Below are 25815 nucleotides of genomic sequence, written 5' to 3' on the forward strand. Positions count from 1 at the left end.
TTCATAACTGAATATGACAAAATGAAACATTTTGTCCTGTTGCATTATTAGGCATTATGCACATACAGTCAAACCAAAATTTATTCCTTCAAAGGTTCTTGCATTATTACAATTTATTCACTAGTTTAGAAAATGGTAATTAAACATGACAAGAACTCAGAGTTAAACTGTGTCAGAACAAATTTGTCTTGATAATCACAAATGATTTACAGTCAAACCAAAATGTATTCAGACACTTTCAAAATTTCTCACATTATCACAGTTTATTCGCTATAGTTTAGAAAATGTTAATAAAATATGTCAAGAGCTCAAGAGTTAAACTGTGTCAGAACAAATTCATCCTAATAATGTCAGATAACTTTGATAGAAAGGTATGTAACAAAACATGTTCTGGTCAAAGTGTCAAATCCAATTTTTGGTCACAAATTTTACTGGTAGTTCACTCTATGAACAATTTTTGGGTATAATATGTCACAGCTTACTTTATTTTACTGTCATCACTTACATAAATTAACTACAGTGTCCTGCACCCACTACTACAAAATATAAAAAATTATATCTGGTGTCTGCATAATTTTTTGGTTTGACTGTATATGCACATTAAGCAAATGAATAAGAGTGAATATGTGCAAATTTCAAAATTCTCCTCTGCGTATAGCCTGCTGTTTATATTAGAGTTTAAATGCATTGTGTTTCTATATTTTGCTTTTTCAAGTCATGTTTGTTCTTAAGAAACAGTAAGAGAAATGCACATTTTTTTATGAAACAGTGGGAGTATCTGCATTTATAAAGCACCTCCTTACAGTTCCTGGATCATTGTGCAATTGGTCCCATAGATTACAGCTCATCTCATTGGTCAACAGGCTCAGGATCAAACCACACATACTCGCGCACCTTCGTTCTCCTTCCTATACCGCTGCTTGGCGCTGCAGATGGAGGACGCGGCGCTTCGTGTTGGAACAAGACGGTAGTTGTCCACTTCAAGTCGCTGGAATCTGTCAGAGCTCAACAGCCCGGTGGCAGAATGAAGCGCGGACTGTAGGGTTTGCGTCAGGCGCGAAGACTAAACTAGAGCGTCATTCTCCATCGGAGTACACACAGAGTTGAGGACAGGCGCACTTGTCCGCTGTGTCTCGGACTCTATATGGAGGGATGTCGGAATGGCTTGCACCAGAAGAACCAAAACTTTGGTGTCTACGTGTGTGATACTAAGTGGCATGACCAACATAGTGTGTCTTTTGTACGTCGGATGGGTCACTAATTACATCGCTAATGTGTACATCAAAGTGCCGATGCCTGTCCCAGCCAAAAAGTTGGAAGGCGACAGGAAAGGAGAAACTCTGCGGATTATAGAGCGACTGGATCGGCTGGAGAATGTAGTTAATCAGCATATACAAGGTAAGACGAATGACTGTTTAATAACTGTGCGTACAAATGGGACGATAGAAAGGAAAAGTATGAGAAATAGAGCTGCAGATCATAAATTATGTGCCAAAAATGAGTTGTTAAGCCACATTCCACGGACAGATTTCAAAATGAAACAAGCGTATTTTTAAACAAATATTGAGTGGAAGAGGGGCTTAAATAAACAATAACATTAGAACACAGTTAGAACACTACACAGAATTTATGAAACAAATGTAATTCACCATAACAAGCAATACATTTGCAAACGAAGGATAAATATTACTATACATAATAATAATAATAATAAAACATTTTATTTTTTTCTTACAGTAACTCGGGTAACAGGGTTACATTTTGAGGTTGATCAATGCAGTCAACACTAAGAATAATTAAATAAATTCTTAAAAAAAAGGTAGAATAATACAAGACCTCAGTGAGACAAAATGATCATGGACTTTATTTTTTGTCAGTATTAAACACTATATGCAGTATTGTATCACTTGTGAACTATTTCCCTATGAGAAAATGAAATACAGCTGAGAAACAAATTCAGCAGAAAATCACATTAAGTAACTAATGATATTTTATTGCTGATGCAGAGGCACAAATTGTTGCATTTACGTGGAAAAACCTTTCACTGTAAATGCAACTAAATTACCACCTTCACAATGACTTATCATGGTAACCACAGTTACCTAAAATGTATTAGAATTATTGCACTTACTAACCATAGTTTTCATCAAATAATGTTATGTAATAATGTAAACTGTAATAATGTTGTATTAGCAGGCACTGTCATCACAAAAAATAAATGACATACAAAATTAGAAATATATATGACAAGTATTATACTGTATAATAGTACACAGTAGTGGGCTATACTATGTTTTGTTGTTGTGACGGTAACTATAGTAACTTAAGTATTTTGGTAGACATCGTGGTTACCATGGTAAATTTTTGTCTGCACCGTGAACAGACTTGACCTGGGGTGAGAGAAATAGCAGTCCATTGTGGAGAGTATCTTCCACTCAGGTGCTAAACGGAAAAATCTATAGAGTTTCATCATCATGGCCTGAATACCAATTGTACATTTGTCCTGCCCTGTTCGAATCAGGTTGATTGCACCTTGCCTTATTGCTAATGACACTTTTATGCAGGTGTGACCTCCACTTTGCATTCTGGCAGATTCACAAAGACCATTGATGATTGCAAACTCCTCTTCTTCTCTCTTCAGAGACTCTTGTTTAATGAACTTGGCACTGGCTGAACAATTAATTATGAAAAGTGGCTGATTGCTTCTATCTGTACAGGTAGTTTAGATCTTTCAGCACTACTTAGCACACATTTATGTTTTTTTCCCATCATCATTTATGCATTTGTTTATTTGATACACTCCAAAATAAAAGTTTATAACTCATATGGAAGAATCTGGAAGCTTTCCATCATAGTGGAGAAAGGTTCTTTAGATTATTTAAATATTGTTTGCACTAATTTTGTTTTTTTTTTACAGAAAGGTTCTTTGGGGAACCTAAAATGCAGAAACTTTTATATTTAGCAGTGTATGTTTTAATGCATTTCAGTTACCTCAAAATGTAGCTTATTGTGAATGTATTGATTGATCTTTATAATGTTCATGCAAAAAGTGCATGGTGGATTCTACCCCATGCAATTAGTACAGCCTAACCCACCTTCCCCAAAAAGCATCTGCCAAACAGTGTGCAACAATAAAGCATTTGTAGTTTCTCACTGTTGCGCAAGCTTTATTCCAGATTCGTTTTCAGCTACTTCGGAAAGCACTAATTTGTTGCAGAACTGAAAACACTAGCAATTTGTTGTTCTCTTTCTGGTTTATTAGACAACAGCATGCACAGCATGATTTGTCTGCTTCGCTAAATATCTTAGGAATACAAATTTTGCGTTGCTCAGGAAAGTCTGTAATGTAATTTTATCAGTGGCCTCTTTTGTGCTTTGTTATAAAAGACACACTTCATTGTTAGAGAGATGATTCTGTCATAGTTACTTACTGGATGTATGTTGATATGGGTTGCAGACAGCCAGTGTAGCGCTCAAACCGAATCAAGGGCGCAAACAAACCTCGCTGAGCTGAGAGGCAGCTACAGATGATTACTTGTGCAAACATTCCCGAGCTACAGCCGCAGACACGTTGTGCTGTTTGGCAACGGCTGTGGGCTTCAGGAATGGGCTTGGAGAGCGCGTTAGAGAGCATTTTTTTAGTTACAACACATGATTTTTTTTTTTTTATTGCATGGCAGGGATTATTAAAGTTGATCTGAGATACTGTGCTCTTTGCTGTTCAACAGTGATTTTAAATGAAATATTCTGGGTTCAGTACAATTTAAGCTCAACTGACAGCATTTGCAGTGTTGATTATTTCAAAAAATAATTTTGATCTTTAGTTAAAATGTAATAATGATAACAGAACACCTAAAACATTAAACTGACTTAAAAAATGTGAAGAACAACTTACATTTTAACAGAAGAATTCATGTAAGTGCTTTTATTAAATAAGCTTCACATTTCTACACTGTAAGTGTGTTGATGTGACCTTGTTTTTTTGTTCAAAGTAAAGGATGAGTCTTTTTTTTTTGTGAGATTCAACTTTATGCCACAATGCTTTTGACTGAGGTTAAGTTTTATTTAACTCAGAATATTACTTTAAAGTAATACTTCATTCAAAAATGAAAAATTGCTAAAAAATTTACTTACCTTCAGATGTAAATTAGGAGAAATTTAACATTATGGCAATTAGTTAACGTCTTGTAAAGTCAAAAGCTGCATGTTTGTAAGATTCAAATCTGTCATTAAGGTGTTTTAACTATAAAGTATTGCTTCTGGTCAAAATTCCAGTCCATTCTCTATAATAACGTTTCTCCAGTGGAAAAAATCCAATGCAGTCACACATTAAAATCTACAGACATATGTTTTAGAACAGTTTTGGACTGCATTCGTTTACAAACAGTGCTTGATCTGTGCATATTTCTCTACTGATTCAGATAAACTGACTTTTTGACTAGGGAAAGCAATATTATGGACAGAAAACTTGTATTTTAGCAAGAAGCAACATTTTTAAATCCTAATTATGGATTTGTTTCTTACAAACAGGCAATGTAAGACACTAATTGATAGACAGGAGTCATGTGGATTACTTGTGGATTTTTGTGATGTTTTCATTAACTGTTTGGGCTCTCATTCTGATGGCACCCATTTACTGCAGAGGATCCATTGGTGCGAATTTTCATTTTTTTGGGTGAACTGTTCCTTTAAGTACATTCGTTTTCCAAAGGGAGGGTGGCTGTAGTACTCTTAAGCGGTAAATCTGTATCTTACAGTACAGCACTGACCACAAGGTTGTTTTAAACTTCATCACTGCAGAGTTCAGACTACCTCCCTCTCCGTAGCATACAAGTGTTTTCCAGAATGAATGATTTATGTGGAAGAGGTACATGCCAGCTGTGGCTCTACCACCTGGTACAAACAGCCTGGAGGATGGCCTGCCTGATCTCCCTGTCATCCTCAACTTGATGAAAATGCAGCATGCTTCAGCACAGCAGCTCTTTAGCACTGTAGTGGATTTTCTGCTGAAAGCCAAAGAGAAAGAACAACAGAATCACTTAGTCCCTCTTTCAATTGTGTGGTTACATTGTGTAGAGGAGCGAAGTGAAGCGAACAGATTCTCAGCTCATAACATTCTGTTTATCTGCTCTCAGACTATTTGCATTTAGCTTTTATGCAAAGCACCTTGCCGCGTGCAAAAACAAATCAAGAAAAAAGCATTTCATGGGAGCTCAAGGATAAAATTCAGCAGCAGAAGAAGGAGGAATAGGAATCTCTGTTGTGGAATAGGAAATAAAATTGCTTAGATTCCATTGTTGATTATTTTTCTTTGAAATAGAACAGAAATGGATTTGTTTTCTAACTGTAATGTTTAAGTCAATATGAAGTTCCATAATGTGACATGTTTTGTGAAAACTGGATTTTCAATGTGGAAAAAGCAGAGCAAAACATGAATTTTATCAATTGTGATTTGATTAGATTGTGTGTCTCTAGATCAAAGGTGGTTGTTATGTAGTAATACTAATACTAATGACAAATACTTTCTTAAATACAATGATAATTTAGACTTTAGACTACAGTAATTAATTCATGTGCTACCAAATCACATTTTTGTGGGGGTTACTTGACAAAATGTCATACATAAAACATTTCCAGCTTTTATTCACGTTGGATGTAATTTAATATTTTTAGTATTTATGTCAACATAATTTTAAATATATCAAACACCAACACCGAGAAAAATTCCTAGCATATTTGTACTTGGCAATTAAACTTTAGTCCAATTGTTCAGCGAGTTTGTTGGCTAGTTCAAAGAATTCCCATTGTTTATTCATTGTTTCATATTTCCTATTCATCTGTACTGAATTCAAGTGCACGTATGAACACAATGGAGAGAATTTGTCTAGCTTGTCTAGCAATTATTTATGATATTACCACTTGTCTCTTTAAAAAATGCCTACATCATTTAGCAGTATTAAGGGAATAACAAACAAACAAATAAATAAAAGCTAGGTTGGTTTGATTTTAAAAGAGCATACAGCTCAAAAGCTGGCACCCGCCTTTCAGAATCTATGAAAAATGTTAATTATTTTACCAAAATAAGAGGGATCATACAAAATGCATGTTATTGTTTATTTAGTACTGACCAGAATAAGATATTTCACATAAAACATGTTTACATGTAGTCTAAAAGAGAAAATAATAGTTGACCCTGAATGATCCACAGCTGTTTTTTTTTTGTTTAGTGATAGTTGTCCATGAATCCCTTGTTTGTCTTGAACAGTTAAACTGACCACTCTACTTCAGAAAAATCCTTCAGGTCCCACAAATTGTTTATTTTTTTGTTCTAGCATTTTTGTGTATTTGAACCCTTTCCAATAATGACTGTATGATTTTGAGATCCATCTTTTCACACTGAAGACAACTGAGGGACTCATTTGCAACTATTACAGGAGATTCAAACGCTCACTGATGCTCCAGAAGGAAAAACCATGCATTAAGAGCCGGGGGATGAAAACTTTTGAATCTTCAAATTCAAAAAAGTTTTCACCCCCCCCAACCTCTAATGCATTTTGTTTCCTTCTGGAGCATCAGTGAGCATTTGAACCTTCTGTAATGTAATAGAGTCCCTCAGTTGTCATCAGTGTGAAAAGATGGATCTCAAAATTATACAGTCATTATTGGAAGGGGTTCAAATACACAAAAATGCTAAAAAGAAGAAAGAATTTGTGGGACTTGAAGGACTGTTTAGGACAAACAAGGGATTCATGAACAACTATCACTAAAAAAACACAGCTGTGAATCATTTAGGTAAGAACAAAGTATTAAGAATCAAGGGGATGAAAACTTTTGAACCGGGCCATTTTTATAAATTCAGCTATTATTTTCACTCGTGGACTGTATGTAAACATCTGTTATATGAAATATCTTAGGTGAGTACTAAATAAACAATAACATGCATTTTGTATGATCCCTCTTATTTTGGTAAAATAATTAAAATTTTTAATGATTCTGAAAGGGGAATGCAAACTTTTGACCTCAACTGTATTCATATTTTGAACTTTTAAATAAACTGAGAAAACACATATTATTATTTTTACATTTTGCTCATTAAAATAATTGCTTTGTTGCAACAGACACAAGTGCCAGCAGAAAAGCTGCAGGTCTCGTTGGAACTTATTTGAGAAGTTGAGATGTGATGGTAATGACAAGGAGCCTAGTGCTCGTTTTTGTCTGTCTTTATTCAAATTTTAAGTATGAATATTTATGCAGCCAGTATTATTATTCAGGTTAATGTAGAAGTGTGCTATAGAAATCTACAGATGCTTGGAAATTTGATGTTTATTATATTCTATTGAAATGCTGAGGTGTATGACCTATTTCTGAACATTACCTAACTGCTGTGCAGGAATGTATGTTATGGAATGTTTGGTTTGATGGCGGCGTGATCTGAGAAGAGTCAAGCGGATGACACCGTCTCCGAGGACTGCGTTTGCTTCTTTGAGAAGCTGTGATTTCTCATTTCCTCTCATCCTCCGCTCCCTATGAGTCTCCTCTAATAAGCAGCGGGTTGGGGTTAATTACCTCGACAGAAAGGCATGGAAACACAGCCGAGATGTTGTACTTGGCATCCCTCGGAAGAGACTCGGAACTTTTTCAAGTTGCCCTCAACTGCCCTTTTGACTGACAGATGGCTGTGCGAGTGAGGAGCCTCGGCAAGGCTGATTTATAGCCGTGCTGGAGGGTTTATCCTGTGATAATCACAATGAGCTCTGTTAAACAAAGACACGGCAAAGCCTCTGATCCAGAAGGACAGGCTATTAATCAGTACAGCTCACACACAACACGTAGCTGCTTGAATTTATAGTGCTTTAACTCACTTGGCATTTGAAAAAAACTAGTAAATTAGGTAGTAACTGGCTTTTATACTGTGGTCTCTCAGTGTGTTTTGTATAAGTCGATGTCCTGTAACTTAGCATGATGAAGTAGTCCACAGTCTTTTTTAATCTAATAAGGTGTCGCTGTCCCTCCTGGATGCCCTGGTCTGAGAGCCCTCCTGGTTATTGTGCAATGTTGGTTTGGTGGACTCGGCAGGCATTTGTACTGTATCTCTGTTTGAAAACATTTTTCCGACCCTACGTGATTCCTCCCTTGGAAATGGTGCCCTTGTGTCCAACTGCCCATATGGTAAATCTAGCTTTGTCAAATGCATCTTTGTCAGATGCAAAATATTCAAAACGTCAGTTTCTTCTGAAGTAACACCAAGTAGCATTATATTTTTTATTCAGTGCTTATTGGCCGATATTGGATATTTAATTGTGTTCCTTAGTATTACATGTACATTGCAGTTGCCATGTAATGCTGACTGAATGTTAATCTTTAAAAATACAAATAATTTAACAACACTCTTTACTCTTTACTAAATCATGATATTATAATCAGCCAGAAGTAATATAAGTGCATTACTAATAAATAACACCTTAAGGCAAACCCATTGTTTTTTCATACACTGGTCAGTTTAGAGATTTTGGACTATTTTCTTTTATAACTTGATTCCTTTTCAGACTACTGGAAAGAAAGAAAAAAAAAAAAACCCAAAAGCACATTATTATGTTTCTTTGGAATCTGTTTTCTCAAAATTAGATTCTTGAGTCAGAAATCTCCACTTTAGCAGCACAGTTTTATTCCTATTTATATTCTGAAGGTTTTTAACAGAGGGGTTTGTAAATATATAATATGCCTGATATTTTACATTTTATTCCTAAAAACATGGGGGTGTAGACTTTCTTGGCTGTTGGCAGTATTCTTTAATTATGAAGTGATAAAAATGATCCAAAATCCTCTCTGTAAAAACCTCTAACTCTAATAAGTCAACAAAATATATCAAGAATTTTCAACTTGGCTTTGAACTTAGATTTGTGTTCTCAGATTAATGCAAATTAGTGCATATTTAATTAGACAGTGCCTCATTTGCATATTTAAACATAACATTTCAGAAAACTTGTAGTACAAAACAATTACTTTAAATTATTGTGATTAATCAGCTGGGGAAAACATGCTGATATGTACCGTATTAGTTACATTTTTACCTTATTCACCTGTTGTGTTGTGCCTTAGGGATAGTTCACCCAAAAATTTTAATTGTGTCATTAATTACTCACTCTCATTTCGTTCCAAACCCGTAAGAACACAAATTAGGATATTTTTGATTAAATACGCTGCATAGACAGCACTGAAACTCAAGGCCCAGAAAGGTAGTAAGGACATCATTAAAATAGTCCATGCTATGAGAATACTTTTTGTGCACAAACAAAACAAAAATCACAACTTTATTCAACAATTTCTTCTCTTCCATGTTAGTCTTCTTGCATTGTTTGTCTGAAAATTGAAATAACTTTTTTGAATGATTAGGGCTGCCCCCTAAAATAAAATTTGTGAATGATTAGGGCTGCCTCCTAATAGCTGACTAACTGTTAGTCGACGAGAAGAGGCTTGGTCAACCAAAATATTATTAGTTGCTTAGTCTTAAAAAAAAAAAAAATCCTCCCTCAGTCAGTGAAGGACAGATCGGTAACAGCTGGTTTATGTGGTAATATAGTACATTGGGCAGGACATCCAAACGCTCACCTATCATTCATTGACCTCAGATATGGCTTTTCAGATGAAATATGTTAGTAGTAGCAAGTACTGCGTGACAGATGGAAGCGTCGGTGTGGTCACTTGCTCTTAAAATACTCTGTCATTTTTGTTTATACAGATTAATACATTACACAGAGTAATACATCTTTCAAATCTATAAAGACTCTATGTTTATTTGTGTGCACTCAAAATAACTGCAAAATACAAAAAAATATATATATCTATAGAGAGTGAAATGTCTACTTTTAACTGAACCAATTAAAATGGAAAACAAATAAACTTGATGGGCTTAAAAATTTATCACAATAATGTCTGGTATTATTACGATAACGATATTAATGGCGATAATTCAGGGAATCCTGTTTCTTTAGAGAAAGGTATTATCTTTCCTATTTTTACCCAAAATAGACGTAACTGTGTACATATAATGTAATGACTGTTTAATTCTTACTGGAAGCTGGAGGGCGTCCATGCGCGGAAACTCTGCATATGCTTTATAGTGGTGATGGGAAGTTCGGATCATTTTACCGACTCAGACCTTCGAGTCTCGTTCAGTAAAATGAACGAATCTTTTTTTGAGTCATTTCGTTCATTTTAGCAAAATATAATTAAAATGTTACATGTTACTTCCCTAACACATCTACTGCTTACACAAACGTTGATCACTCTACAACAAGACAAAACTATAATGCTATAAGAAACAGAAAAGATTAATTCATTGTTTACACGGGTCTTTAGTCTATGATTAGTTCACCTCACCTCTTATCTGACAAGTTTTCAGGTTTGAGTCATTTGTTCATCACGTGACAGCCCAATAAGATGAACGAATCCAAAAACCCGCAGACTCGAAACAGGTGAACTAATTCCAGTAAAAGAACCTAATAGGATGTTGCGCATGCGTGACTGAACGAATCCCTCCCCGAGAAGACTCATTCGTCCTGAGTCACATTAAAGATTTGTTCAAAATGAACGAATCGTTCAAGAACGACCCATCGCTACTTTATAGCAGTAATAGTACTGACGCTACAGGTTATCGCTGTTGCTGAATAAAACCCAGATAGAGAAATTTTAACCGACAAAACTTGACAATAAACATACAATTGCTACAAAATATGGTTTGTCTGTGTTCTTCAAGCATTCTCAGTATTTTTATAAGGATAAAGTATATTTATAATGCAATGCTAATCGACATAGCTTTTATAATACCATAAAATAGTATGATTTCTGTCTCATTCTGTGATATGAAACCATGTCTGATTGCAAAAGGTTATTTCAAACACTCGACTATGTTATGAAGTTAATTTGGAGAAAAAGCCTGTCAATAAATTATATTTTTGTTAGACAACAGGTTTGTAAACAGGCTCAGGCAAAACTGTATTGCACATGTGCTACTGCAGACTTTATCGTTATTATCGCAGGAAAACGAATTCTTATTTTTACCGGTGTATTGCAAACGATAAGATATCTCTCATCCCTAACTTGCATCCACTACTGCAGAGATAACGAGTCAGTGTCACCGTCGCCGACTTCATCTCTTTTACTCTGAAAACAAAGAAAGCATTAGTTCATCATTAAATTATTAAAACGTTAGTGCAGCATCCTTACTGTTTTTCCCTGACACATTCATAATCATTATATCTGAGGTGCGCCGTGGCAAGCTTTATGCTTGCGCTTGAGTGCTTATTAGGCAATGTGAGCAATTAAATGCTCATTATTATGATTTGTATGGTTTATTAATAAACATGCAACTAATAGTCGACTAATGCTTAAATTGAAAGACTACTAGTCTTTAGTTGTGGGCAGCCCTAAACAACAGCCAGTGCTGTATATCTAATATAATCAGAAGCTGCTCTTGAGTGTAACTGGGTGACAAATTAAGACTTCATAAATGGAGTTGCTTGCTTCATTTTCTCTGCAAGAGTTGGTTGGCTTGAACTTGCTGTAAAAATCAAACCAACCATTTTATCCAGCTGATCTGTTACCCTTTTAAAACAGGTCATTCAGAGGTATAAACCTTAAATGGGTTCTTCCATCTGTAGTCATAACTACAGCAGTCATGCTGTTTAGTTTTGATTGTATTGTGCAAGACAAATGCTTTTAGCCTGCTTGTCTTCTTGATTGAGTTCTATAAAGACACACTATAGTATGTTCCTGCTTTTCATGCTGAGTGCACACTCATGCACAATGAAGGTTATGCTACAGTATCTCAAAAGCTTTCATGCTAGGATGATTTGAATTAAAGTAGCACAATGCAAATACCTACTTGTTTTGTGCCGTGCATGTGATTTTCTCGGAATAAACAATTTGACCTAACTACAAAAAATAGGACGGGGTAAACATACCTTGATGTAAACAAAATAAAAATTTGCATTAATTATAGCGCTCTAAAGCGAGTGGATTTGCATTTCTGTTCAACCCAGATTGAACACAGTTGTGTGGACTAAAAAAATCCATTTCATTAAATATTTATCCATGTGCAAAGACGGTATGCTTGGAAAGCTTAAAGAGAGCCAAAACATGGTATCACCGAAGTCAACCTTATTTTGCAATGTCAACTGAATCTCTAATAGAGAAAGTAACCTGCTGATATCAGGGTCCGCCACACTGCGAAAAAAATGCACATGTGCAAATTTTCTTATTTAGGAATTTGTACCCGAACTCCCAAAGGAACAGGAGGAACAGTTGGCACGCTGGTGCAAATTGAGGTCATGTTTCACTATATAGCACAGTCACCGCCTGGCTTTGAGAGCGCTTTGAGGAAACACATCATGACTATAAATATTTTGCTCGTCATGGCACTGGGACAAATGACTAAAGTTGGTTTATCAAAATCAAGCAGGCATGGTTTGGGTTCACTTGTCCCCTTAAAAGGAAGGTCACTGTAAATTGATAAAGAGTTGTGCTGAATAAGGTCTGCACTCTAAAAAACATTTTATTGCATGTAAGCAGAGGATAAAACAGAGGATAAAATGTAAAAAAGAAAGAAAATAAAAAAGTTTTAGCAGCCTTCTTCAGTGTAAGGAGACATTACACAGTTAAAAATGGTCAGTAAAGACTTTATAATGTTACAAAATATTTATACAATTCATAATTTTCACAATTCCTAATAAAAAGAAGTACTAATAAATGAGCACCAGAAATATTTGATAATAATCAAGCAAATCAGCATATTAGAATAATTTCTTAAGAATAATATAACACTGAAGACTGGAGTAATGATGCTGCATCACCACAGAAATAAATTACATTTTAAAATATATTTTAATAAAAACTGTTATTTTAAATTGCAATTAATATTTCAAAATTTTAATTTAAATAAATGTAGCCTTGGTGTATATACGGTCATGGCCAAAAATATCGGCACCCTTGCAATACTGTAAGAGAATGCAACCCTTCTCTCAGAAAATTGTTGCAGTTGCATTGGAACAGCACAAAAAAACTGAGAAGAAAAGTTAAATCTGATACAATTCCACATAGAAAAAATGCATTGGACAAAATTATTGGTACCCTTAACTTAATATTTGGTAGCAAAACATTTGCAATTGGAACAGTTTTCTGAGAGAAGTGTTGCATTTTCTGACAGAATTGCAAAGGTGCCCATATTTTTGGCCATGACTGTATATATATCTTGCTGCCTTGGAATTATAAGGTTCTATCTGCATTCTGAGCAGTTTTGAGATATTGAGCTTCGAAGTTTTTGGGTTACGTAGACATCTGTAGACAGAACCCAGAACCTAAGAAAAGGCCCAAAATGTACACAGCTTACAAAAGAAACATCACATAATGTAAATAAGCTGTAAGAATATGTGAATAACTCAATTTTGACAAAAACTTCAGATATAACCTCATGATTCCAAGGCAAAGAGATATATATAAGGCTGTTGTTGCTGTTTTATAAAAGCTATTAGCAGCTGTGTGTAACCGTGACTTTACCAGGGCTTAGGGGTGTTGTTAGGCATGACGCACAGCGCCTAAAACCACCTTAACCTAGAAAAAATTATAGTAAGGCTTGGCCTTAAATGGCTTATTCCTTCAATGTAAAGAAATGCATTAAATTCCACTTCTATTATACACCTTTGTATTGTTTAGTTTCTAATACATTTTAGTCCTAAATTTGTCTTCTGGGTTTGTCAAAACAAGCCAAATGAGATTAGCATGGAACATGTTTTCCATCTTTTCTGTTTCTTATTTTAGCAAGAAAGAATAAGAGGAGAAGAGCAGCAGATGATGCCTGTGATTCAGACAGCCACAGACTCGCTTTCTGTCCTCGCCACTCTTGAATTTGTGATTCTAATTAGAAGCAATGGGATGTAATTAGTCATTAATTAAGACAGAGCCAAGCGGAGCGCAGTATCTCTGAGTAAGCACAGCTAAAAGAAGTCAGTCACTCTCTGAACTTAAGAGACATACGCTTGGAATGAGCTCACTGTCTTTTCCACAGACTCATGCGGTGCTATTCACCACTGTGCAGCTGGAAGGGAAGAAATGTACTTGATACAGATATGCTTGATTATCAGCTTGTCTCATCTTTTTATTTTTAGCTAGGGATTTATAGATAATAACAGATTACCACTGATCTGTATGCCACCCAAATGCATTTTTGACGCCTGTGCTCTAAGTTTCATTATCACGTTGATAAAATAATACTGATGAATCTATCTATCTATCTATCTATCTATCTGTCTATCTGTCTATCTGTCTATCTATCTATCTATCTATCTATCTATCTATGTCTATCTATCTATATGTCTATGTTTACGTAAATCTGGTGTTTTTAATAAGCTTAAAACAAACCATGTGCAAATTCGATAGCCAACACCATTGCAAGTTTTTTTCTTAAAGGGGTCATTGGATGCAAAACTCACTTTTGAACATAAATGTGTGTTGTCAGTGTGTGTACACAAATACCCTGTAATGATAAAAATCCACCAAGCTGGAAATATCCCCCTTTTCAAATCAGACCATTCTCAGCTTCTTGTTGGTGTGATGTCACACCTACAAAAGCCGCTCCCACAAGTTGATCGACTCTGGTGCAGAGGAAGACAACAATGTCTCTAATTGAGCGATTGAGGTGTTTTGTTGTTGGATGTAATAATGAACACAGAATGTTCGCGCAAATCATTCATGATCTAGCTTCACCTACAGTAGAAGTGAGTATAAGGTTTTTTTTTGCATCTTTGCAAATCGCCTTTCTTAATAATGTGCTAGTTAGCTAGTTTTGCAGCTAAACGTGGGCTAAAGTAAACAGACTGGCTCGTCACTCCACAGAAGAGAGGGACGGGGTGAGCAGAGCTCATTAGCATTTAAAGGAACATGCAACAGGGCTGATTTTGACAAGGTAAAAAGTGTGTTGTTTTACACTACCACTGAGAAATTTTAACCAAAGTATGTTATAGACTTCTCATTAAGACCCTAAAAAATCATATCAATTTGTGGAAAATGGGCATCCGATGGCCTCTTTAAAATTGTGGTGTGCCAAAATCAGTCTCAAGCGCATTTTGAAATAACCCATTTCTGGTCAAAGGTTTCTGTTCACAACTTATTTTTACAGCGTTGAGTAATGTAGCCAATCACAGACATATGTATTGATTTCTTGAACACAATGGCCAATCAGAGGTGTTAGTCAGAATCCATTCACCGCTCTAATTTAAAGAGTTTTGTTCAGTGCTAAGTTATGCATGCTCGCGAATCCTCTTATTATAACAAACAAGGTGTAGATGTGCTATCAATAATTGATTAATTGTGTAGCGTAGAGCTTATTATAACAGGATGAGCTTTTCAGTGATTACAAGGAGAGCGCTCCATAACCCTATTTGGACGTTAATTGTTTCTCATGAGTACATGAGTTATTATCATTTACACAGGATAATCGTGATTTTATTGCCATCTGAATCCAGAATGTTTTATATGTGATATGTGTTTATCTCTGACCACCCACGTAAAAATCTCTGGCCGAATTACCTACTGTTTTTTGACAAGCACCAAGGTCATGTGGTAATTTAATTGCTGTTTGAAGCCACATTTCTGAGTTTTCAAGAATAAATCAATTCAGAGATCAATGTTTAAATCCTGCTGTGGTCAAACCATACGGTACCATAGGGTAACTGTTGCATGCTGTAATTTGCATGCATTTTATTTCTGAAATGCAGGAAAGTATTTACAGGAACAATATGTTCCAACTTCTCCACCACAGCAAGTGAGAGCAGAAAGAAAAGAAAAGCATGGGTCTTTATTTTGGCAACAGCAGGTATGCAATACAATTTTAAAATGTGTATTATATACACTATATCGTATAACTATATCGCATAGAATTATATACAACTATAACATATCTGTTTTCATATTTTTAAATAGGAGATTTAAATAATCAAATAATAAATTAGATTATATATTATAAAATATGCTTGGAGTAATAAGAATGCATTTTACATAATAATAAGTAATTTAACATACAGCAGACTTTTTCGTAGGATCACAGAACTCGCTTCTCCACTGTGAATAATTTGCCATCCGAATCCATGAGGTTAATCACTGAGGCGCTATGTAAATTTCTTTTTACAGACGTCCACATGAGAAACAATTACCGTCCGAATAGGGCTTTTGTATGCTTTCTAGGCTATATTCCATTCACTCACAGATTCATTCTGAAAGTGCAATAAATGGCATAGTGGTAACCATTAATCCAAGAGTCGTAAGTAGCACGGGTACGTTTGTAGCAACATTGTATACATTGTATGGGTCAAAATTATCGATTTTTCTTTTATGCCAAAAATCATTAGGATATTAAGTAAAGATCATGTTCCATGAAGATATTATTTCCTAGTAAATTTCCTACCGTAAATATATAAAAAACGCTGTTTACAAACAAAAAGGTATGTTGATGTCCTCCTCTCAAGTTGTAGGAGAAAATAAGATGGAGTTTTTCACCATAGTCAGTACACAGACGATGAACTGACACGTGATTTGTAGTAGTGATGGGAGGTTCGGCTCATTTTACCAACTCGGACCTTTGAGTCTTGTTCAGCAAAATGAACAAATCTTTTTCCGAGTCATTTCGTTCATTTTAGCAAAATATAATTAAAATGTTACATGTTACATCCCTAACACATCTACTGCTTACACAAACATTGATCACACTACAAACAAGACAAAACTATAATGCTACAAGAAACAGAAAAGATTAATTCATTGTTTACCTGCGTCTTCAGTCTATGATTAGCTCACCTCACCTCTTATCTGACAAGTTTTTGGGTTTGAGTCGTTCGACTCAACGACTTGAAAAAACCCGAAGACTCGAAACAGGTGAACTAATTCCAGTACAGAACCTAATAGGATGTTGCGCATGTGCGACTAAACGAATCACTCCCTGAGACGACTTGTTCTTCCCGAGTCACATTTAAGGTTCGTTCAAAATGAAAGAATAGTTCAAGAACGACCCGTTACTAATTCGTAGTATTGTGGATGCACATCCCAGAGCCTGTGCTTTTGTGCTTAAAAAGTAAACACATTTTTTTTATTTTTTTTTTAAATGACGTTGGTTTAGCTAGATAAGACCCTTCTTCCTCGGCTGGGATTGTTTAGAGCCCTTTGAAGCTGCATTTAAACTGGATTTTGGAAGTTCAAAACCGGGGCACCAATGAAGTCCATTATATGGAGAAAAAAGGGGGGGTGAGTAAATTATTTCTAAATTGTTGTTCTGGAAGTGGAATTCTCCTTTAATCGTCCAGCCCTAATTTAAATACATACTGTAATTTTGATTATCAAAGATGAGTTTTAAGGGATAAAATTATTAACTGCAGGAAGGCTTTAAATAGGTTTTTCAGGGTCACCATACATAATTATTCACTTAAACAACTGATTTTCTTGTTGACGGCAATATTTAAAGAATAGTTGTCATTTATTCAGCCACACGATGTCCCACCTGTGGAACTTTCTTTCTTATGTGTAAACATGAGGACAAATTTGGAAGAATGTACTGACCGCTCTTTTTCTTTTAATGAAACTGGGCCGCCAAGCTCTAAAATCACAACAAACACACCATGCATTTTACCATATGTTAACTTTGTTTGCAGAACAGAAGGAATTTCAAAAGGAAAGTTATTTACATAAATTCTTGCACTATCCCTTTCAAACAGTCTCTCATTTGTAGCTTTTGTGCTTTAGCATTTAGAACTGTATTGCACATATTCCTCCGAGGCATGTCACTTTATGGCTGTTTGACTGCTTATGCCTTTAAATGAAAGTGAAGAGCAGTGGCGTCTTGTGACTCAACAGGAAAGATTATGAAAGCTGTAAATAGGTGTGATGATCACCCACAGGTTTACACTGTTTGATGACAATTGAACTGCTTGTTTTGAAATTACAGTGAAGGCGTTGAACATCTTGGAGCATGAAATATACTCAAGTAGTCATTTCCAAAAGCCCACAGCACAGGATTTTATGTCGTTTTCTGTCCTGTTTGATTTAGTTCATGAGACAATAAAAGAATACTAAGTGCATTCAATTTAAAAATGTATACAAATGGTCTCTCATTTAACCTCAATTTGCTCTTGTTCACAATCGATGTTTACAGATGATAACAGCTCTTCTGTGAATAAAGACTGGGCATGCATCGCCACCTCTTTATGTCTTGCTAAATCTTGAAGTTTTCAGCCAAGCATCTAAAAAGACAAATAACTGTTTTAAGCATGGGGACGTTTGCCAACAGAGAATACAGCATAATCACTTGAGATGTCTTATCGGGTTTTCCACAAGGTGTATTCACCAAACAGAATGATGCCAATCTCTCTGAGCATCTCTTGTTTTGGGTCCAAGTGGGAATTGCTTCATAGAACGTTTTCCAACCTCATTACAGCTGTTTGTGATTAGATATCTAGGATGCTGTTGGCGCTTTAGGGATAAATGTCCTTTAGTGATTTTGGCTTGAATAGCAATTGTGCGTTTTAAATAAAAACTCAAAGCCTTTCTGTCCAGTACTGATACATGATTGCAAAAAAGAGAGATCAAGTAAATAGAGAGATCAAATACTGAAAATAACCAAAAAATACCTTTTCCAATGACACACTGTACTATGGTAGTTAATTGGCGAGTTGCATTGTTGTATCCCGGTTGGAAAATTGATTTTTGTAGCTTTTAATCACTATGAAATGTGAAGTTGAGTTGGATTATTATATTTTTTTTTTTAGTTCAAATACGCCTACACCAGAGGTTGCGTTAACCAAAAATTCTCAGTCATTGACGTTAATCTTTTATCAGTGACGGAAAAATCTGAAGGGCGTCCATCATTTTGACAGATTACACTGAGGGTGATCTATTGTAAATCGTAGCTGTAATTCCCACCCTTGTCCAGTTGGTGGTGAGTGCGCTCCAGTGTGGGGCAGCAGAGCACGGGATACAGAACAAAAACGAAACTATCACGAATGTTTTCATATCACGCCACCTTAAAGAGCACCAAAATGGTATTTACTGCTTAAATTGACAGAATTTTAAATTTGAGACTTTGTTTCATATCAAAAGTAACACAAAGCCTAGCCTATTGGTATTTATTGGAAGGACGACACACTATGTACTGTCCATTCATTAACTGAAAACAGCATAGACCGAGAGATCGATTGTGATTTAAGAATCAATACTGGTTCATTAAAATAGAGAAATCGATTTTTTTTTACCCAGCCCTAGCATATTTTGTTGTTTTTAAACACTGCACTGTTGTCCTGTAGGTTCATGATTAAAAACAAAAATGTGAACAAAAATAAAAGCAATTAAATGTGTTATTCTAATTAAAAATATGAAAATTGAAATGACGGGTGATAATAGATTATGACAGAATTTTAACGACCCTGTTTTATTTTTTTCCATTTTTACGGATGGGTTTCATTCATACCGGACTAGAGGGCGCCCTCGTGCAGTAAATCCACATATGCGTCAAAGAAGTAGCACTGATTGCGTTCTGTTCCAGCTTCTAATGTGGATAAAGGCATCGCTATTGCTGTGAGTCTGTGACTGGATAAAAAAATATAACGTTAAACGTTTTGAATGATGAAATGTAAGGAAAATAAACAGTCGTCTGCAATAATATATGGTTTATCTGTGTTCTTCAAGCCATCTCGTGTATTTTCATAAGCCATTGCTAATCGACATACATAGAATATGAGTATAGAATTTATCGACTGCCTCATTCTGTGATAAGAATCCACATCAGATCACATAAGGAAGTTATTTCAAACACTCGACTGATGTTGAGAATTAAAAACAAGTTATAATGTTTTTATAACTTTTGTTGGACAACAGGTTTAGAAAGGCTTATCATTGCATGTCATTAGAATGGAAGATGCTCTGCGTGTGTTGCTTTTTCAAATGTAAGCGGGGGAAGCGTTTCCTCATTTCAGCACGTGAAATCGCGGGCACACATACAGCAAATTCCGAGAGAAATAAAACAAGGAAGTTATTTAAATGCAAAACCGAAAAACCGCAATTCACAAGCGCATATTGAACCGTGGAGGTCATACCGAACGGTTCAATATTATATTGAGAATTGCGACATCCCTACTGTCCGTCAAAATGACAGACAATGTTGAAGTCTGGCCTACACTATTTAAAAGGTGTTTTTTTGTTCAGTTTCATTTACTGTCTTTAACAGCAGACACAGAAATTATGAGAAAACATGAGATAAGCACTTAATACTTAAAACAAACAAAAAAAAATAATAATAATAACGTTTGGAATATAAGTTTTTTATTAAAGGGGTCATCGGATGGCCATTTTCCACAAGTTGATATGATGCTTTAGGGTCTTAATGAAAAGTCTATAATATACTTTGGTTAAAAATTCTCAATGGTAGTGTAAAAAACAACACCCTTTTTACCTTGTCAAAATCAGCTCTGCAAAAATCATCCTGTTCTGGTCAAGGCTGCTTTAAATGTTAATGAGCTCTGCTCACCCCACCCCTCTCTTCTCTCTGTGGAGTGATGAGCCTGTTTACTTTAGCCGCATTTAGCCATGTTTAGCCGCTAAACTTGCTAACTAGCACATTATTGGGAAAGGCGATTGCAAAGATTCATAAAAAAACCCCTTATACTCACTTCTGCTGTAAGTGAAGCTGGATCATGAATGATTCGCGCGAACATAGACGGATATATGTAGATCGGGAGGCGCATTCCCTTCACACACAAACACAAACAAACGTAATCCACTGCATCTTCAGCAGCTCAGATGTTGGGAGTACATGACGACCATTATGTTCATTATTACATCCAGCAACACAACACCTCAATCAGAGATATTCTTGTCTAACTTACATCCCTGCTCCAGCATCCAAACAGTGGAGGTCGGACTGTTACAACTGATCTTGAGGTAAGACGCTCGTGTCAATCAACTATCGTGGGAGCGGCCTCTGTCGGTGTGATGCCACACTGACAGGCATCTGAGAATGGCTCGATTTGAAAAAGGGGATATTATTTTTATGGATTTTTATCATTATAGAGTAGATTTGTACATACACTGCCAACACACATTAATGTTCAAACAACATGTAAAAGTGAACTTAGCATCCGATGACCCCTTTAAGTTGACACATTTCCAAGAACTCTTCTTAGAACTAAACTACATAGATAATTGATACTTTTGAGTTCTACAGATGCTTCTTTATTCATCCACTTCAATGTTACATTTTTTTAAAGAATTTTCATATGAAAATATTCTGTTATTCAGCACTGCAGAGCATCTGTCCATCCTGGACACACTGAGAGCTGAATGACTGATGTTGGCTTTGCATAGAATGTTATCAAAAAGGCAATTATTTAATACGTTTATAAGTGCCAAACTATTTAGAGAGGAGCTGATAAACAGCCTTTTGAAGCCACAACGTTTCACTTTGGTTGCATCAGTTCCACTTGGATTGCGAGCGTGTTTGCATAATCACATTTATAAGTGTGAAATATTGCACGATTGTTACTGAATCTTTCTGGGACTATTTGCTGAGAGCAGCTGAAAATACAACTCATGCCTCTTTTAGATTTTAATTTCAACAGATTTGTGTTGTATGATCCATTTTGTAATATTATGAATGTGCATGAAATGTTGTTTACTATCAATTGTATCCATATAGTGTGGTCAGTATAAATTTTCCACTGTTGATGCTCTCTAGTATATTTAGCCAAAAAATGTAGCTGCCAATCTGTGACTAGCCATACATCTTAGTACTGCTGAACTGTGCTGTTAGCCCATCATAGCCACAGGCTGAGACCATTCCCAGAGTTTCAGATTTGTCTTCAAACATAACAACATTTCCAGTGGCAGGAATCCAAGTGACCAGTCAATTCCCCTAAGCCTCTTTGACTGACACAGTTCACATATGTGTTGAATAGGGGTTGAGATTTAAACAAGCTCTTTTCTATAATACACTGAGAAAGCTGAGGGCAGTGAATGGCACAGCAGCACCGTTCTGACCATGGCTCTGTTCCAAACCTTAGTGAGCTGCCTATCTAGGTCACATTTTAGGCATCATAGCAATATTCCTGACATGTGGAGTGTTTCAAACAGTAGGCAGAAAAATCTAATTTCCTTATAAGATAGGTAGATTTTATGTAGTAAAACCCAGTTAAAACCTAAGTTCAAAAGCTGATTCATTGTTTCTGGCCAAGCTGATCTTCAGATGTTGCAGATGGGTTGTATTTGGCTGGTCAGCTATGTGATTTTCCAACCGGGGTACACTTCCTGTACAACGACTTAACTCGCCAATTAACTACCGTAGTACAGTATGTCATTGGAAAAACTAACCAACTAGACACAAATGTTTTCCAGAATCTAGTAACATGGTCACACCTCTTTGAACCACATTAGTAGTTCACTTCCAGAACAAAAATGTACAGATAATGTACTCATTCCCTTGTCATTCTAGTTGTCTGTGTAGGACGATTTTGAAGGTGGATGTAAAAATTAGATTTTTTTGACACACCCTAATTGTCATGAACCGTAATATACAGAGTTTACACAAATCTAGGGAAGATGAGCATTTGAGATTAAATAGTATAGAAATTGTAAAATTTTTTTAGAAAATAACCGATCGTTTTGCTAGATAAGACCCTTCTTTCTCTGCTGGGATTTTTTAGAGCCCTTTGAAGCTGCATTTAAACTGCAAACTCAGGTGCACCATAGAAGTCAATTATATGGAGAGAAATCTCCTGCTAATTAATCGATTCAAGATTTCCAAGATGCGTGGCATCTGATGGTACTCTACTATTATTTGTTCCCTGTTATTTAGCAGTATTTATCTCAGGTTCCCTTTTACATTATGCTATTTGGTGACATGCTGAAATAAACAGATTGGAATGTATATTTAAATTGAACTAACAATGCAGTGCATGTTATCTTGCTTATTGTTCCCAAAGGGAAAAAATCTATTTTTGTCCACATGCATACTAACAACTCTTTGAGAGCTGTAGTTCCAACCACATAATTTTGTGATGCTGTTGCAGCATTACCAACATAGTTCAGTGGTTCTGTTTTTCCTCAAAACTACAGTTCCAATTAACATTTGCAAACAGCATTGCAAACTTCACAAACATATTGTGAGGTTACATATTTGGGGTTACTCCACCCCAAAATGAAAATTTTGTCATTAATTACTGTCACTGTCAAGACCCAGAAAAGACATTGTCAAAATAGCCCATCTGCCTTCAGTGGATCAGTCTGAATTTTATGAAGCGACAAGAATACTTTTTGTACGCAACGAAAAAAACAAAGATTTTATTTAACAATTCGTCTCCTCCGACTTTAAGGTGACATTCTATGCCCTTTTGTACAAGATGTAATGTAAGTCTCAGGTGTCCTCAGAATGTGTCTGTAAAGTTTTAGCTCAAAATACCCCAAAGATCATTTATTATATCATTTTGAAAATGCCTACTTTGAGTGGAAGCAAAAACATGCTGTTTTGGTGCATATATCTTTAAATGCAAATGAGCTGCTGCTCCCCGCCCCCTTTCTAGAATAGAGCAGGTTAAATTTTTATCATTATAGAGTGGTTGTGTGCACACATTGCCAACACACATTTGTTGAAACAACATATAAAAGTAAATTTTGCCTAAAAGCTGCTGTTTAAAAGTCATATTCAACAGTCTGAAAGCAAACCAGGGTTCACAACCTGTGTAAATATGCTCATTTTGATCCATTTATGTCCATCATAACGGTCAGTTTTTTAAAATTGAGATTTTTACATCATCTGAAAGCTGAATAAATAAGCTTTTCCATTGATGTATGGTTTGTTTGGATAGGATAATGTTTGGAACCTGAGGGTGCAAAAAAATATTGAAATACTGAGAAAATCGCCTATAAAGTTGCCAAAATGAAGTTCTTAGCAATGCACATTACTAATCAAAAATTAAGATGACATATTTACAAAATATCTTCATGGAACATGACCTTTACTTGATATCCTAATGATTTTTGGCATAAAAGAAAAATTGATAATTTTGACCCATACAATGTAGTTTTGGCTATTGCTTTTAATATACCTTGCTACTTATGACTGGTTTTGTGGTTCTGGATCACAAAAAGTAGTTTTTGAAACATTTGTATCATTAGATGTTCAATTTGAAACCCAATACTTACATTTAAAAGTATAATCTGCTATTTTCTTACAAAAAAAAAAAAAAAATCCTGTCATCACCAGCGCGCAATGAATCAGCTGTAAGTATTGATTTTCTAATGAATACCATGTAAGTGTGTTGTGAAAAGCATTCAGATGAGTCTCTAATGGGGTTTTGTTTCATCTGAACTTTGGTAGGCAGCTGCCTATGTAGACAGTATATAGAGAAGCTGCTCATTTTTCAACAGTTTTGGAACGCAGCCCGAATGTGTTTATGCAGCACAACATCTTGTAGGCAAACCGATACACCCACAACATCACAGTCTTTAACTTTTCTTACAGTGCCCTCTGTTTTCTCCCTTCTTTCTCTTTGCTTTTGCATAGCCGATAGCTCTGCTTTCCGCTCTGAATTGTGTTTGACTCAAAAAAGGTCACTGCAGTAGAAAGCAGGCAGCAGCAGGTCCATGTGGAATCAGTGCCTCCAACAACCCTCTCTGCCCTTAGAATGCAAATGTAAACATAAAAATAAACGTCATTTCATGTTTTCTAATTCCGTGCTTGGAGTTCATTAGGTATTCACCCAAAAGATGCTTAAATGCTGTTTGTTTTTGCACCGCAGCACCTCTGCTGAAACACTGAGGCCTCTAAAATAAACAGTTTTAGCATTGGGGATACTATCAGTGCTTGTGTTTCTGTTCAGAAAATTGGCTTCCTTTTTCGTGCTAGCAAATTTGAAGAAACAGCTGACATGTCTTTACAGAGAGGGGTGACATCTGTGATATATCTTTCATGCTTAATTACGTCTGAACTCAGATTCCACCATCTCTATTCTTCAACAAAGTCATGAATCACCAGCATACCTCACACAAAACTCAGCCTTGTAACTGTATAGCACTTGTTTGTCACTTATTTTCTGGGGTTTCATGAATATAATTGCCACTTTACTGAAGAACTACAACATAAAGCAAACTAGTATCGGATCTGACATGCTTAATGTGATTTGTGATAATGTGCCAAGTATGACATGTTTCTAGAAAAACATCTGTGTTGGTTCTGTAAGTCCTATTAGCCAGGTTTTATATACAGGTTTAGGATTAGTTTTTAATGGCAAATGGCCCAAAATGACCAATATATTGCTTTTTATGTGTATATACCGTGACAATATATGTACGAGTAGGTACATCATATTTTTTTTCCTTTTTAAAAAAATGTTAATGTGAGTATGAATATTACAACAGGCTTTTGATGAAAAGTTTATTTGTTCATCTCTCAATCACCACTACTGCATAACATTATATGTTTTGCCCCCCACAATAAAAGCTACAGAGCTTTGAATATAAAACTAAGCATTTAAATTAATTAATTAAACATATTACTGTGAGAGTTATAACTGATATTTATGTTCCTTTTATGCTATACTAGTATGAAGATATAATTTATTTACAAGCTACCAGAAGTTTGTCATACTTTTTATACTTTTTATTAGGGCTGCACGATTAATCGCACGATGTCGTGAGGCGCGTTTAGTCAATGAAGCCGGTACTTTGATTAGTAGTAAAGCTCCATCACGTGCGTTCAGCTGGAGCGGCAAGTAATACACAGAGCAGTAA

General features: G+C 35.6%; 1 protein-coding gene across 1 annotated transcript in view; it reads left to right on the forward strand.

Annotated features, from left to right (window-relative positions):
• The first annotated feature begins 873 nt into the window (after nt 1–873).
• galnt18b (UDP-N-acetyl-alpha-D-galactosamine:polypeptide N-acetylgalactosaminyltransferase 18b) overlaps nt 874–25815 on the forward strand; it is a 122532-nt gene continuing 97590 nt past the window's right edge. Inside the window, exon 1 of the mRNA XM_051114617.1 lies at nt 874–1398. Coding sequence (XP_050970574.1) covers nt 1161–1398 — 238 coding nt within the window. The 5' untranslated portion in view covers nt 874–1160. The remainder of the gene's footprint in view (nt 1399–25815) is intronic.

The sequence above is a fragment of the Labeo rohita genome, chromosome 7 (genome assembly GCF_022985175.1).
Source record: "Labeo rohita strain BAU-BD-2019 chromosome 7, IGBB_LRoh.1.0, whole genome shotgun sequence".
Taxonomy (NCBI): domain Eukaryota; kingdom Metazoa; phylum Chordata; class Actinopteri; order Cypriniformes; family Cyprinidae; genus Labeo; species Labeo rohita.